Source organism: Pristis pectinata, chromosome 13, assembly GCF_009764475.1.
Source record: "Pristis pectinata isolate sPriPec2 chromosome 13, sPriPec2.1.pri, whole genome shotgun sequence".
In the NCBI taxonomy this organism is placed as follows: domain Eukaryota; kingdom Metazoa; phylum Chordata; class Chondrichthyes; order Rhinopristiformes; family Pristidae; genus Pristis; species Pristis pectinata.
This window is the reverse complement of record NC_067417.1, coordinates 41627824-41644251: the sequence shown is the minus strand read 5'-3', so window position 1 is coordinate 41644251 and position 16428 is coordinate 41627824. Positions and strand designations below refer to the sequence as shown.

Here is a 16428-nt window from a genome sequence, read left to right as displayed (position 1 = left end):
ATGAAAGGCAGGGTAATAGTGGGTGTAATGGAACAGAGGGACCTAGGAGTACAAGTGCATAGTTCATTGAAAACAGCGTCACAGCTAGACAGGGTGGTGAAAAAGGTGTTTAGCATGCTGGCCTTTATCAGTTGGGACATCATGTTGCAGTTGTACAAGTCGCTGGTGAGGCCGCACTTGGAGTACTGTGGACAGTTTTGGTCACCCTGTTATAGGAAAGCCGTGGTTAAACTGGAAAGAGTGCAGAAAAGATTTGAGGATGTTGCCGGACCAGAGGGCCTGAGTTCTAGGGAGAGGTTGGCCAGGTTAGGTCTTTATTGCTTGCAATGTTGGAGGATGAGAGGCAACCTAATCGCAATGTTTAAAATTATGAGAGGCTTAGATAAGGTGGATGGTTTCAGTCTTTTCCCCAGGGTCTGGGAGTCCAAAACTAGGGGGCATAGGTTTAGAGTGAGGGGGAAGATTTAAAGGGGACCTGAGTGGCAACTTTTTCACACCAAGGATGGTGAGTACATGGAATGAGCTGCCAAGGAAGTGGTTGAGGCAGGAACAGTAGAATCATTTGAGAATCGCTTGGATAGGTACATGGAGGGGCGGGGTTAGAGGGATATGGGCTGAATGCAGCAAATTGGGATAGATGGGTGGGCATCATGGTGGGCATGAACGGGTTGGGCTGAAGGGCCTGTATCCACGCTGTATTACTCTCTGACTCTATGACTCGATAACTCACCTACAGACTAAGGCATTTTACACTGGCCAATTAACCTGCCAACCCGCACATCTCTGGCATGTGGGAGGAAACCAGAGCATCTGGAGGAAACCCACACGGTCATAGAGGGAGTGTGCAAACTCCACACAGAGAGCAGCCGAGGTCAGGATCAAACCCAGGTCTCTGGAGCTGTGAGGCAGCAGCTCTACCGTGGCACCCCGAATGGAAATCCAGCTCTGTGAGATTCATCATAAATGTTTTAAGAACGTCGCTCGATTTCTTGAGACTTTTCTACATTTGTTTTCGATCATGTTAACAATATCAGGAAGTGATGCTCTTGCTGATGTTTACATGACATTAAAAAGAGTTAAGCAGGAAAGTGGGACCCTGTATAATGGAGATACACAGCTCAGTTGTAAGATCTTATCAATCAGCAGTTAGTTCAGTTGTAGGACAAGGATTCTTTTCTATAGACCCTGGTACCCACAATGGCACATTCATTGCTGAACAGTCATTGCAAGAGGTTTCTGGTAAAACACAAACTAACCAAACAAATCCATTTATTTCAGAATGGATCACATCAGTGCGTATTCTGGTTTGAAAATGACAACGGTAAGCTGAAGGCCAGTTTAAATGTTTCAGTCAGTGTTAGGAAACCTACCTAAAGTGTAATCTCTATACCACAAACTAATGTTACAGACAACACCTCAGACTGCTGGAATTCCACGGGCTGTAATACGACAGTCGAGGGTAATCAAACCATTTGTGTGTGTAACCACCTCAGCTACTTTGCTGTGCTACTGGTAAGTTATGCATGTGTTTGTCCCCCAGAGATAAGGGACGGCAGTCTGTCTGTCATCTCCAGAAGGCACCTCTGCCGGTCCCTGAATCAATCATGGAGTTGTAGAGTTGTTGGTTCATACAGCACAGAACAGGCCATTTGGCCCACCAAGTCTGTGCTGACCACCAGCACTCATTTACTCCAATCCTACAGTAATCTCATTATATTCTCCCCATGTTCCCCTCAATGCCCCCCAGATAATACCCACTCACCTACACACCAGGGCAGTTTACAGTGACCAATTCACCTACCAACCTGCATGACTTTGGGATGTGGGAGGAAACCAAAGGAGCCGGTGGGAACCCACGTGGCCTCAGGGAGAAAGTGTAAACTCCGCACAGACAGTATCCAAGGTCAGGGTCCAACCTGGCTCACTGGGGCTGTGAGGCAGTGGTTTTACCAGCTGCGACACTGAGCTTCCTCCGTCCATCTTCCCTCTTTTCGACACTTCATCTTCTCCAGACAGAACCTCCCATCCTTCAAAGTCCTTGACGTCAGCTGTCTGACTGAATCACCCTGTGGAAATATACTGAACTGAGGGAGTCTCCCCACACAGTACGGAACCTGTCCAACCTCCCATCCTAAATCTGGATGGAGTCATTCAGGTATTGAGGATGAGCAGCTACATCCTTAATGATACAACAAATGTATGCACGTGCTGTAACATGAGCACCACTGTGCCACTCCAAGAGATGGCATAAATACCAACAGTGTCCAGCCCGAGGCAGTATTTTATCAGTGGTAACCTTCAATGATATGAGGTAGAGCAGCCACTGAAATTTTCATCGCTTTTTGGAACTGCCATCTGCTCTTCACTGATGGGCACCGCAGTGGTCATGGAGTCATATAGCATGGAAACAGGCCATTCGGCCCACTGAGTTCATGCTGACCATCAAGCACCCAATTACACTGATCCCATTTTAAGTCAGGTCCCATTGAGGATTGACATGGTCAGCTCCTGTGGTAGCCTTCATGTTCTTCATACTGCACCCCTAAAACTGTATGCTGAGTAGATTGGTAGGGAAATCATTTTAAAGAGTAACTTAACTCCCTGTCTGCCTCCTAATCCGTTGAACTACAATCCCCCTTGAAATCAATGCAGTCTAACAACCTGTGCCAGGCCTATCCTGGCCTAGATTCCAAGTGGTGATTCCCAACTGGAACAACAGGGAACCTCAACAAGATTGGGACCTACAAATGGACACTGCAGCAGAGGGACAGATTCCATCACTCCCCTCGCCCGCCCCACTCACTGGGATGTGTGGACACATCTGGGCCTTATTTCAGCATGAACAGTAGATGCGTTCGGGGCTGCTGTCTGGGACCAGCCTGGCTCCGGCAACATTTCCACTTTACATGACATGCACTTCGGGCATTGTTAATATTCAAATAACTTTATTCGCAATCATTTAAATCACCTTCGTGAATAAAGAACTCAGAGTGAGAATGAGTTTAATCATTGTTCGGTGTTCACCATTATTTCCCAAAGGACTTACGCCTGGACAACAACACTCTGGATGAAAGTGATGTGGTCGCATTAACGTACATCACAATGATTGGCAGTGGGATCTCTGCCATCTTCTCAGCCGTGACAGTGTTCCTTTACTGTGTGATCAGGTGAGTCTGGCCCCCCCGTCCAGTGAGTCCTGCTGGAGTATATCTGATCAGACTGCACGCTGTAGTATCTTCAGTCCACACACCAACGTGTGTGTTTTGCAAATCAATCTCTTCTGTGAACATTCCATTTACCTCTCCGCATATCGTTAGAGAAATGGACACTCTGATGTCCATTGCATCACTCTTGTTGTCTCTATCTCTGTACAAATACGCATCGACACTGCCACTAATTGTCTCTGTACAAATTACCCAACAACGACACTGCCACTAACCATCTCTGTACAAATGACCCAACGACACTGCCACTAACTACCTCTGTACAAATTACCCAACAATGACACTGCCACTAACTACTTTAACAACCATTTGACAGCTAAGCTGCCAGTAATCGATGATTCCTTTTCAACACAGGATGGATTGACAGAGGTCGCCTCAGTGCCAAAAGCTGACTGCTCATTACCTCCTGGATGCACGGCATTAACTGAGGGAATCCACACCGGAATCAGAGGCTGGGTGGCCAGGGAGTTGATCACCGCTTAGGGAATGTTTGCACATCAGCTGACGTTCAGGGAACAGGAACCTAGGGGATGCTGGTCCATCTCAGAGTCCCACTCACCACACCAGGGCAATCAGTAGGACCCTACCTCAGCAGTACCAATATATTGCTGTGCACTGACTCTGCGTTACTGCTGATGTGGGGTGCTGTTGTTTGTCATGAACATCAGCTGATGTGCAAACATTTCTGGTTCCAGGTGAAGGTTAACTCCTTGTGTGTCAACAACTGTCATCCGGCTGTGCCCCTTTCCTGAGTCACCCCCCCAAACCAAAAGGGTGATCGATTCTCTGACCACCCAGCTCTGTTTCCAGTGTGGATCCCACACAAGAAGAACAAAAGCCTCGCTGTTAGTTCCAGGCGTGTTTATGAAGCGTTTGCGTGTGTGCAATGCTCCGGAGGAGGTTGGCAGCACACTGGCTCTCGGTCAGTGCGTTCTGCAGAACGTGGCTCATCCTTGCAATCACACAGAAAGGGCTGAGGAAGGGGAGCAGAGGGAGAACAGGTGGAGGGGGCAGGGGGTGCGGAGGGGGCAGGGGCAGGGGTAGGAGAGGAGGCGTGGGGAGGAGAGGAGGCAGGGGGAGGAGAGGAGGTGGGGAGGAGAGGAGGCGGGGGAGGGGAAGGGCGGCAGGAAGAGAACATTAGGAGTCAATGCTGAGAGCTGTCTTCTGTCTGGAAGAGGCCGTGCCTTCAGTGAACACAATTCTGAATCCTGGTTCTCCAATCCACCACATCTCCCACCCTCCCTCTTGTCCTGACAGTCACACAACCCTTTGAAAGTGACTGAAGCAGACTCTTACATGGTGAACAGTGCTGTAAAGCTGAATTGTCTGTTTACATGTGAGATTATGTCTGTAGGGTCAGAAAACCTCTTGAAGTATGACAGTAGCTCTCAGTGTTTGTATCTGGTTATCTCTTTGTTTCAGGAAGAGGAAAGGTGATCACACCACCAAGATCCACATTAACCTCTGCATTGCTTGCTTTCTCCTCAACGTGACTTTCCTGACCAATGAGTGGCTTAGTAAGCTGATGATCGAAGGTCTCTGTAAGACTATCGCTGTGTTCCTTCACTATTCATTGCTGTGCACGTTAACATGGATGGCAATTGAAGGACTTCATCTCTACCTGATGCTGATCAAAGTGTTCAACACTTATATCAAACATTACATACAAAAACTGGCTTTTCTGGGTTGGGGTGAGTATCAGGTTATTTACTTCACTTTGTGATAAAACTTTGTGTTTTACACATAGAACATCAGTTGGTCCAACAGAATATTTTCCATATAGCACAGGATGGACAGATGCCTGATGTCAGTGAAGTATTTGTGCTCCTAAACATAACACCATCATGAGACCTATATATCTCCCATTTCTGGAGTTGGTATCAGTTATGAGATTACAAGCTTAGTTTACTTCATGTCATGCAAGATGCTACTAGCTAATGAGTTGGTTCAAACATTAAAGTCATTCACTTACTTGTTCTGCATTCTGCTTCCTATTATTGTATAGTTACAGGTAATGGTGCAATGTTCAGCGAGGAAGGCTGAATGACGTCATTGCCTTGTTAACTTCCAACCACATCCACGCAGATTCTGAGACCACTTTGCTTGCATTTTAGTTTCATCCCCGTGCCTAACTTGTTAAAGTATTTCTGCAACATTTCAACCAGACTCCTATGTTCATGGTTCGAGCAAGGATTATGAATTTCAGACACTCTCTATCCTTTCCCAGAAGTTTTATAAATAGTTCTATGCTTCCTTCTACTCATTACAATAGCAGTTTCTATTTTATATTTCTATTTTATATTCTGATGGATTTATTAATCCCACACTCTCTCTCCCTCTCTCCCTCTCTCTCCCCCTCTCCCTCTCTCTCCCCCTCTCCCCCTCTCCCCCTCTCCCTCTTTCCATCTCTCTTTCTGTCCCTCTCCCTCCCAACAGTTTTTCCCCTAACTTCTACCACGTTTGCTACAACTTTTCCCAACTTACCCTCATGACAAAAACGTTGAAGAGAAGCCCATCCATTTGGTGAGAATTTCCAGTACTACAGGGGTGGAAGGGAAGAGGGTTTTCCGCCCCTCTGACTTCTTTCCAGCTGCAAAGGTTCGAACCTAGGAATTGCACAATCCCTTTCAAGAAAAGATGGGAAATTCCTGGCAAGGGAGAAGGAAGCCGGCGAGTCCACTGACACAGCAGAGCCTTGTCTCTTTTGCAGTGCATGGTACATTTTGTGCAGCAGCCCAGGCATTTTTTGCCCATGTAACATACGGCCAACTACTAGATGGGAAGGTGGTGAGGGGTGGAGACGGCTACGCCTGGACAACCCGTGAATCTTACTGGGTGCGCCTCTGATCACCTGAGCAATACCTACAACCGTTCCAACCAATGTCACATTTCTCTGCAGCCAAAAAATCCCCATGGAACCAACTGAGGTTGGACTGTGTCTCTGCCAGTGTTGAAGCAATCAACTGATTGAAAGGCACTGCATTCAGACTCCAGTGTAACTGATCTGGAACTCCCCTCCTGAAACACCAGGGTGCCATGAGCACTCAGTTTGGCCCTTGACTCTTGGCTCAGACACTGTTATCACCCACTTCTTTATTAATGACCCTGTCTCCAGGTATTTGAAATTGGGTCAAGCTACAAACTAATGTTGCAATATTGGTCCACAACTCCTGGGCAGGTTTAACCCATTTCTGCTGAGCTTGTAGTCTGAATCACAAAACTGCCCGTCATTCAACGGTACATAAGAACATAGGAAACAGGAGCAGCAGTCGGCCATCTGGCCCGTCGAGCCTGCTCCACCATTCAATAAGATCATGGTTGATCTGGCCGTGGATTCAGATCCACCTACCTGCCTTTTCCCCATAACCCTTAATTCCCAAACTTTGCAAACATCTATCTAACTATTTCTTAAATATATTTAATGAGGCAGCCTCAACTACTTCCCTGGGCAGGGAATTCCACAGATTCACTACTCTCTGGGAAAAGCAGTTCCTCCTCATCTCCGTCCTAAATCTACTCCCCTGAATCTTGACACTACGTCCCCTGGTTCTAGTCTCACCTACCAGCAGAAACAACGTTACTGCTTCTATCTTACCTGTCCCTTTCATAATTGTATATGTTTCCATAAGATCCCTTCTCATTCTTCTAAATTCCAGCGAGTATAGTCCCAGGCGACTCAATCTCTCCACACAGGCTAACCCCCTCATCTCTAGTACTGAGTTACTGAAGAATATCTCTCACTGTTCCACACAGCTATTTAACTGTACCTCCATTACCTCACCTGCCCCTGTCCTGCTCCCTCCACCACCTCTTCCCAAATGCCTTACTGGCTTCCCGCTCACCCTCCAACGTCTGGACCTTGGGGCAAACAGGATCAGCCTTAACTATGTTGTACTCCACAGTCAAACACCCCACTGGCACTCTTTATCATCACAGTAAATGGTGCTGAATTGTGAATCTCAGTCAGGCAGCTTACTTGGGGATCTGCAAGAATAATCCAATTGTAAAGTTTGGTGCCTTGTTAACAATGGATTTAAAGAATGTTTTGTTAAGAGGTCATTCGTCTTCATCTCACATCTGCTATTCCTGAGCATGAATTGAATGAAATAATTGAAAAATAGTTTGTGTCCAGCGTCATTCCTCAAATCGATAAAGCAATTATTCCAGAACATTCTGAACGAGGGACTTGGTGAATTATATTTGTTAAATACTGATTTCATGATGAATGCATGTCCTTTTCTTCTATTGACAGGCATCCCTGCTGTGGTGGTGTCTTTGTGTATTGCAGTGGACAAGAACAATTATGGCCAGTTTCGTATCAAAACACAGGACAATAACAGCTCAGTTTCAATGTAGGTCCTGTTAACCATGCCAAGAGCAATAATGTTGATACTTGACTTTCTTCCACTGTTAAGTCCTGTGACTAGAATTTCAGCTGAACTAGATGTCCAGAGAGTCACGCAGGCAAGGATGCCCTCAGGTTCTGAGTCAGTTGACATTGGGCAATCCATGATGACCACGTTACCACCTTGATGGTTAGAGGGAAATCTGCCAGGGACTTGGGGGAAACAGGATCAAGTTTAACTATGTGGTCCCAACTGTCAAACATCCCACTGGCACTCTTTATCATGGAGACACATTGGAGGGTGGCCAGTAATCCAGTAAAGCATTTGGGAAGAGGTGATGGAGGGAGCAGGACTGAGGCAGGATAGGTAATGGAGGGACAACTGAAGAGCTGTGAGGAACAGTGAGAGATTATTCATTGGTAACTCAGTGTTAGATTGATAAATGCTGCACAATATCTGCCATTTCGTTTCCATGGACAAAGGAGCGACTTACATGTAGAGCAGTATGTGGCATGTTATATGAGGAGGTTACTTATCAACTTTCTATGTCGTCACTTAAATGATATCATTTTCTTCTCTCCCCCACCCCTGTCACAAATGCTGGATCTGAACTGTAAGGAAAGGATTAAGTTAAATCCTGATCTGTTCATGATGCATTTTTGCACTAGGTATCACTTTGGAGTGATTGGTCAGGGCATTGAGTATAAAAGTCAGGAAGTCATGTTTCAGCTGTATAAAGCTTTGGTTAGGCTACATTTGGAGTACTGTCTGCAGTTCTGCTCACTGCATTACAGGAAGGGTGTGGAGGCTTCGGAGAGGGTGAAGAAGTTGTTCACCAGAATGTTGCCCGGATTAGAGAGCATTAGCTCTCAGGAGAGGTTGGGCAAACTTGGATTGTTTTCTCTGGAATGTCAGAGGCTGAGGGGCGACCTGATAGAAGTAAATAAAATTATGAGAGACACAGACAAGGTAGATAATCAGAGCCTTTTTCCCAGGGTGGAAATGTCTAATATTGGAAGGCATAGGTTTATGTGTTAGGGGAAAGTGTAAAGGGGATTTCCCAGGCAGGACACAGAGAGCGGTAGGTGCCTGGAACGTGCCGCCATGGGAGGTGGTGGAAGAAGATGAGACAGTAAGCCTTCAGCAGCATTTAGACGGGCACATGAACAGGCAGGGAATGGAGGGATATACTCCATACACAGGTAGACCAGATCAGTTTAATCTGGCATCATGGCGGGCACAGACATTGTGGGCTGAAGGGCCTGTTTCCATGCTGTTCAGTGCTCAGTTCTCAGTTCTCAGTACCCATTTGGTGAAAAAGAATTAGTCCAAAGGTTTGGAGCCAGTTAGGCAGTGGATCCAAACACTGGATGCAATGGAAAATGAATCCCAAATTAAAGCTCTAAATTGAATACTTCATGGCTTATATATTCAAACAGGTGCTGGATAACAGATGATACCGTCCATTATGTTACAAACTGTGGCTTTTTCGGCATTATATGGCTTGGGAACCTAACAATGCTGATCACCGTCTGTGTCAAGCTCGCTCAGATGCGGAAAGGAAACAATTCTGGGTCAAAATCTGTGCGGAAGGATCTGTGGACGGTCCTCGGTCTCAGTTATTTGCTGGGCATCACGTGGGCTTTGGCATTTTTTTCCTATGGACCAATGACCGTGGTCCAAATGTACCTGTTTTGCATCTTAAACTCCTTGCAAGGTTAGTGAATGACTTGCCGGGTATGTTGTGACAATATAAATTCGCAGTCACACAACAGTAACTCATGTAGTTATGGCCGTGCAATTTTATTACCTTATTCATTAATGTGTCAATTATTTTTCAATAATGAAGGGAATTAATTGCAAAATGTTTTATATTAAAGGATACCCAGAGGGTATATTTAATATCTCATATTTTTATCGGTTCTAAACAACTAGCTTATCCAATATTTGCTGTAGACAAATTCTAAATCATGTTTAACATCTCGATGCCATTTTCTTCTTGAACCTTTGCAGGGTTTTTCATATTCTTGTGGTACTGCGCTATAAAACGACCGTCCAAAGATCAAACTACAAAGGACACATCAGATAAATAAAAAAGAAATGGAAGCGATGCTGCATTCAGCTGTATTGTTAAACGATCTTCTCAAAATCTCCTGCTGTTTATAAGCTTTAATTAAGAGCAACATTTGTAGTTTCAATTTGCCCTAAAAATCAGCGCGAAAATCTTTGATTTCTCTTTGTTTGGATGGTCGTTCAGTCAGAATAACTAATAGTGTCACCTTTGTAATTGGGCGCCTGGCAATCAGCACTTGAAGGAGACGGAATTGTGATTGGTTGAACTCAGAAGTTATTCAGGTATCCAGCTGGTGAGCTACAACGGGACAATCAAGTCAATAACATTCAGTGAGTAAGTAGCCAGCAGAGGCCGTCTGAGGACTCGAATTACTCGCTGTGTTTGAAAGGTACAAATGATTTCGAAGTGACCAGATAGTAACCAATGGTGAGTTGGATTTGAAATGCTATTTCCAATTTTACACCTAACTGTAAATTTATGGCTAAAAACAATGTTTAACTTGTTCCACGTCTATTCCCAAAATCACCTGCTGCTGTAATTCCCAAATGTTCCCTTCAGGTGCCGGAAAACTTGGTTGAAATGTTGCCATCGTTTTCCATCCTGCTGATAGGTTCGATTCCTTGTCAGTCATAAGGAGGCCGCGCCTTTGTGGTTTGACCGCACCAATCAGCTCGCCGAGTTTCCCACCCTGAGCAGAGTGGAATTAGAAAGTGCGACCAATGTTATGTAACGCGACAGCATAGCAGTGCCCTTATTTCACAATAATATATCCTCTGACTTACCTGAGCAACTTTACAAGAAATATACTATTTTTATATTTTTCTACGGTTTATTATAATTAAGTTCATGGTGACAGCTGCATCTATTTAAACAGAAGATGGAAATTTTGCAGGGATAATGTGTATCTCCACAGGTCTCAGTTCCAGCCTGTGTTGTAATGAGGTTTATCTTTGGTTACCATAACCATTCCCCATGCAAACTTGCTGTAATGTGAAGATTTTTGTTCATATAACCTGGTTCGTTCCAATCTAAAGAGTTCAGACTGGAAATGTGTAGAATAAGGTTGGTTCAGACTCCAGATGTGGTTGCTTGGTTCTCCTGCCTGGTTCGGACATTTGGTGTCGGTGTTTGGCTGAGGAGCAGATGTACATCGGGTAATACTGCTCACCTTTGGCGATTAACTTTTATGTAACGACCTGGCGCGGTTTCACGGTCAAACCGTCCACTGATGTGGCAACTTGGAGAACTGTAACAGGCAAAGTAACACGAGTATTGACTGAACTCCCGCGGACAGTGTTCGACACCCCGTCCCAGTGAGGTGGCGGTGAGGGGTACTCGGCTTTACCCAGCAGGGAAGGGAAAAGATCGGCGGTGTAGAGTGGCAGTGGGAGACCGGACCCTCCCTCAGTGCTGCACTGATTCCGGCCCAGGTGTTACCTCGATGCTGCCCGGGGTCTCCTTCACTCCCGCTCCCGTCACCCTGGGGCTCCCTCACTCCCTCCCCCAATCACCCTCACTCCCGCCCCGACGGGAATTCACACTTTGCTGTTTTTGGAGTCTTGCTGTGCCACGTTGCCTGCATTATTATAGTGGCTGCCCTTCAAAACGGACTTCATTGGCCGTGACCCACTTTGATGAGATCGGAGGCAAGATTTTTTTGGAACCCGGGTTTGAGGCACGAACATTAGAATGTTACTCGGAGTGGAACTGAATCTGTTCCGGTGAATGGTAAAGGAAATGAGTTCGATCCCTGTGACTGCACATCTGATGCAGAGTATGTGTGAACTTTGCAACCTATTTCACTTCATGTATTGCAGCTTTTTTATGTAATTGCAATAAAATGCATATTCTACAGTTTCTGCGGGTTTTGAGTACCAAAGGCGGAATCTAATGTACATCATATATTTTCTCACAACATGGAAGGAGGCCATTTGGCCCATCAAGTCTTTGCCAGCTCTTAGGGCAATCCCATTAATCCCATTCCCCCATTTATTTCCCTGTAACGTACCCTCTCACACATGCCCACCAACTCCGCCCTGATTCTCCTTCCACCCACCTCCCTCGGAGCGATTTACAGCAGCAAATTCACCCACCAACATGCACATCGTAGGGATGTAGGAGGAAACCAGAGCATCCTGCAGAAACCCACACAGGCACTGGGAGAACATGCAAACTCCACACAGACAGCAGTGCAGCACAGGATTGAGCCTGGCTCACTGGAGCTGTGAGGTAGCAGCACTACCTGCTGAGCCACTGTGCTGGCCACTTGTTGACAGGTGGCAGTGGCAGTCTTAGAGTGAGGCAGTGCGAAGGGAAAGAGGAAGGGCTAGAATTCTGAGGTGTGTTGCACGGTGAGTTTCTTTAGTGTCTTGTGAGAGATGAAATTTCAAGGAAAATGATGGCCTGAGGTGACCCATTGAATAGAAGGTCCTGGTCCATTGAGGAGTGGGGCTGTAGGATGTTTGTGATAGCTGGCCCGCCAAAGAATAGAGCAGGATGGATGTGAGCTCAGTTGCCAGGATTCAGTCGGGGAAAAAAAAAGTTAAATATATAAAGAGGCTTTGAATGTCCATTTTAAAACAAAAGCATTGATTCATCTCCTGGCTCGGGAACATACTGCCAGGGTAGAGGTGAAGAGGGACGGGTTCCTGCTGAAGGCCGAGGTGTTTATGTGTGGAGATAACCTGCAGCAAAGCTACAACATCTCTGGTTTGACGAGTTGCCCTCTCATCCACTCCACGGATACGACTGGGATCAATTCTGGAGGCTTCCTATTGGGCGTGACTGCAGAATCAATTACCTTGTGGTACTGAGAAAGAAGAAGGACCATGACTGATAGCAGGCTGGCACATTAGAAATTGACCCAGGCAATATTTCTGGACTCAAGTGAGCTGTTGGCATGACTTGGTCCTCTGTGCACGTGGGCAATGGTTGATTCAAGAGTTGGAGGTTCTGGTGGATACTGTATGATGGGGACCTTTACCAAACCTTTCGCTGGGTGCCGTGAGAGAAAATAATTAACGTCACCAGTCACTGAGGAGAAGGTAAGTCTGGTTCTGAACCGAGAACTGATTGACTACAGGAAGGAGCCATGATGGGAATTTTTCAGCTCAGAGGAAATCATATAAGGAAAACACCAGGAATAGTACTTGTGATGCATAAATATTCAGTGGATTAAAGGTTTCAAAACTGAACATTCCATGCTTTTGAGAAGTTTTGAAAGTAAGAAGCACGAGAGGTGTGGGAAATAGTACAGGCAATGTGTGCAGGTTCAAGTGAATTCAGTTTTTAAAAAGAACTGGGCTCATGGGTAACAAACGGTTAGAATGATTCAGGAGCAGAAGGGAGAGTGTGTCTTTGGTCATAGAAAATGTTGATTAGGAACAGTGCATTGGAACACGGTAGATACATTTTGGCTTGGTAGCAGAAGATCAATGCAATAAGTTGATAGGCCATGTGGGGGGGGGGAAATCAGAAGTTGGGGTGTCAGGGTTAGTCAGACTCCATCTGAGGTTCTGTGTACATCCATTTTGTTGTTGATCTTGCCCTTGACATACACAAAGCCCAGGTATCAACAATACTTTAAATTATCCAAGAATTAAGTTATGAGAAGGGACTGAAGAAGTTGCAGATTCTTTTTTACAATCTCATGAAGGGAAGTACAAATGCTTCCAAATTTTATACCAAGCTGAAGGGTTCACAAACCAGTGAACAGATTGGAAGGGAGTGGTATGAAATTATTCATGACCACTTCTGTTCAAAGAGTCACTAGATGAAGGTTTTTAAATGGTTAATCCAAATGAATTCCAGAGGAAATTGGATGTGTTTCTTCTGAGGGAAGAGATTGGGAAATGTTCTGCAAAGGAGATTGCTGTCTCTGGGGAAATTAAGTTTCTCAGAATCTTTTGCAATTCTGATTTTTTTATGCAACCCCACTAGGGAACCTAAATGCAGAACTTACAGGGTGCTCAGCAAATGTTTGTGTAATTTGACAACGTTTCTGTGACATTTTGAAAGAGCAATCTACTCAGTGTCGTTCCTCCAGATCAATAATCACTGGCTGCATGAAAAATACCCTGGTCCCTTTGCTAAGTACCTCAAATTTACTTCCCTTGGTTTTTGACCCTTCCACCAATAGAAACAGTTTCACCCCATTTACAAGAAGTGGAAGCATTTTGTGATTTGTGTCTTCCTCTTGAACATTTTGTTGGATGTATTATTGAGGACCTCGTACATCTGAGTCCTGTTTCTGGAGGTCTCTACAGGTAATCTGCCATCCCTGTTGTGCAGTATGTGGAAAGGCTACAGGATACCTCACTGGGAATACATCCAGAGAAACAGCAAAGTAAAATAACCCGTGGGAATGCAAAGGGTTGGTCAGTGACGAGGTTCACCAGACTGATTCCTGGGATGGCAGGACTGACGTTGGAACAAAGGTTGGGGTCAATTAGGTTCATACTCAAAGGAGTTTAGAGTCAGTGGGGACCTCATAGAAACCTATGAAGTTCTAACAGGACCAGACAGACTAGATTCAGGGAGGATCTCAAAGAAGAATTTGTCATAGTACAAGTCCATGTGTGCACAGGTGCCATGAAAAACTTACTTGCAGCAGCATCGCAGGCACACAGCATCGTACAAGCAGTATTCACAAGAAAAGCAAATTATATGCAATTTTTTTACAAGGAAAAAAAAACACAATTAGAACCAAAAAAAAACCAGACAATTTTAGTGCAAAGTGATCAGGGCCGTCATAGTGTTTGAACTGTTGTGGTGATTAGGGTTTTGCTGGTTGATTCAAGAACTGAACGGGTGAAGGGAAGTAGCTGCTCTTGAAGCTGGTGGTGCGGGACTTCGGGTTTCTGTACCTCCTGCCCGATGGTAGCTGCGAAAAGATGGCATGGCCTGGATGGGTGGGATCTTTGATGAAGGATGTTGCCTTCTTGAGGCAGCACCTTGTGTACATACTACCAGTGGTGGGGAGGGATGTGCCTGTGATGTATTGGGTCAGTCCACTACTCTCTAACTTCTTACATTCCTGTGCATTCAAATTGCCGTATCAGACCATGATGTAACCAGTCAGGATACTTTCAACAGTACAGTTTGTATTGTTTCAACAGTAGAAGTTTGTTAGTGTGTTCAGTGACAAGACAAACCTCAGGATATTCCTGATGGCCGTGTGTTCAAAACCAGCTTCTGGATACAGGGCATGACGTGTAAAATGGCGATCAGGAGAAACTTCTCCAGTCAGAGGCCGGTGAAGCTGCAGAATTCCCCCTCACTGAAGCCAGTGGAGGCCAAGTCTTTAAACGTGATCAAGGAGGAGGTAGATGTATTTCTTAATGCCAGAGGGATCGAGGGAGAAGGTGGGAACAGGAGACTGAAGTGGGTGGTTCAGCCAGGATCATGTTGAATGGTGGAGCAGGTCAGAAGGGCCAAATGGCCTCCTGCTCCTTTTTACCTCACTTTCTGTGTCTCCACTGGGCACAGACCACTCATTCTCTTAGCCACAGCACATGGTGTCTCCCTGGACAATCTACCAGGAAGACAGATAAAAGGACAATTTAACCTGCTTTCTCTCCCTCCCCTACGACTCAAACATTCCCCTCGAGATATTCTGTGTGAAACGATCTTTTCACGTGGGTTCCAAACTTATCCGATTTAAAGATGCTTCATCCTCAATGCAAAGGTTCGGTGGTCTCAGAGGTTGGGGGAGCTGCCAGGGCAGGACATGGAGGTGGGAGGAGGGTTTGCCAGTTGCTCGTTGGATACAGAGGACACACGCCCACACATCCTGGGCTGTAACACAGCTGGAAAACTACTTGCCTGATGGATCTGGCCGCTCTTGTCTTCCCTTACTTGATAAGCATCCTGAAGCCAGGGAAACCTGGGCAAGGTATGCCAAAGGTATTGGTTTATTATTGTCACTTGTACCGAGGTACAGTGAAAAACTTGTCTTGCATACCGATCGTACAGATCAATTCATTACACAGCGCATTGAAGTAGTACAGAGTGCATTGAGATAGTACAGGGTGAAAACAATAACAGAGTAAAGTGTCACAGCCACAGGGAAGTGCATTGCAGGTAGACAATAAGGTGCAAGGTCATAACGAGGTAGATTGTGAGGTCAAGAGTGCATCTCATCATATAAGGGAATCATTCAATAGTCTTATCACTGTGGGATAGAAGCTGTCCTTGAGCCGAGTGGTATGTGCCCTCTGGCTCCTGTATCTTCTGCCTGATGGGAGAGGCGAGAAGAGACGAGGAGAGAGAATCACCCAAGTGGACGGTTAGAGGGACTCTGGCACCTCCTGGTGTCTACCCACAGTTGCTGGCTCAGGCACCCCTGGTGCAGTAAGAATTCTTAGTTTTATTTTTTATACTTTCCGGATGAAAGTACTTGCATGTGATTTCAAGGAACTACTACAGACCTGACAGGTTTATAAAGTTATGAGAGGCATAGAAAGAGTAGACAGCCAGTATCATTTCCATGCCCCCCCACCCCCAAGGTCAATATGTCTAATACCAGAGGGCATGCATTTAAGGCAAGAGGGGTTAAATTAAAAGATATGCAGGGCAAGTCTTTTTTAAAAAAAAACAGTGGTGGGTGCCTGGAATGTGCTTCCTAGAATATGCTTCAGAGTGTCATTCCTTTATTATACTGAATACATTTGGTAGTTAATACTGAGCTAATACATAATTTAATAAGCTGTTGGGATATAACTCTGACTGTAATGATTAAGATATGCAAAATAATTCTACCTAAGCTAATATTTCAAACCTTACA

The 16428-nt window shown here is 45.4% G+C and overlaps 1 protein-coding gene across 1 annotated transcript in view; it reads left to right on the top strand.

Annotated features, from left to right (window-relative positions):
- LOC127577076 (adhesion G-protein coupled receptor G5-like) overlaps positions 1-11498 on the top strand; it is a 98348-nt gene extending 86850 nt beyond the window's left edge. Inside the window, exons 15-21 of the mRNA XM_052027935.1 lie at positions 1279-1321; positions 1409-1512; positions 3040-3167; positions 4647-4915; positions 7477-7576; positions 9010-9287; positions 9584-11498. Coding sequence (XP_051883895.1) covers positions 1279-1321; positions 1409-1512; positions 3040-3167; positions 4647-4915; positions 7477-7576; positions 9010-9287; positions 9584-9663 — 1002 coding nt within the window. The 3' untranslated portion in view covers positions 9664-11498. The remainder of the gene's footprint in view (positions 1-1278; positions 1322-1408; positions 1513-3039; positions 3168-4646; positions 4916-7476; positions 7577-9009; positions 9288-9583) is intronic.
- Positions 11499-16428: the final 4930 nt, after the last annotated feature.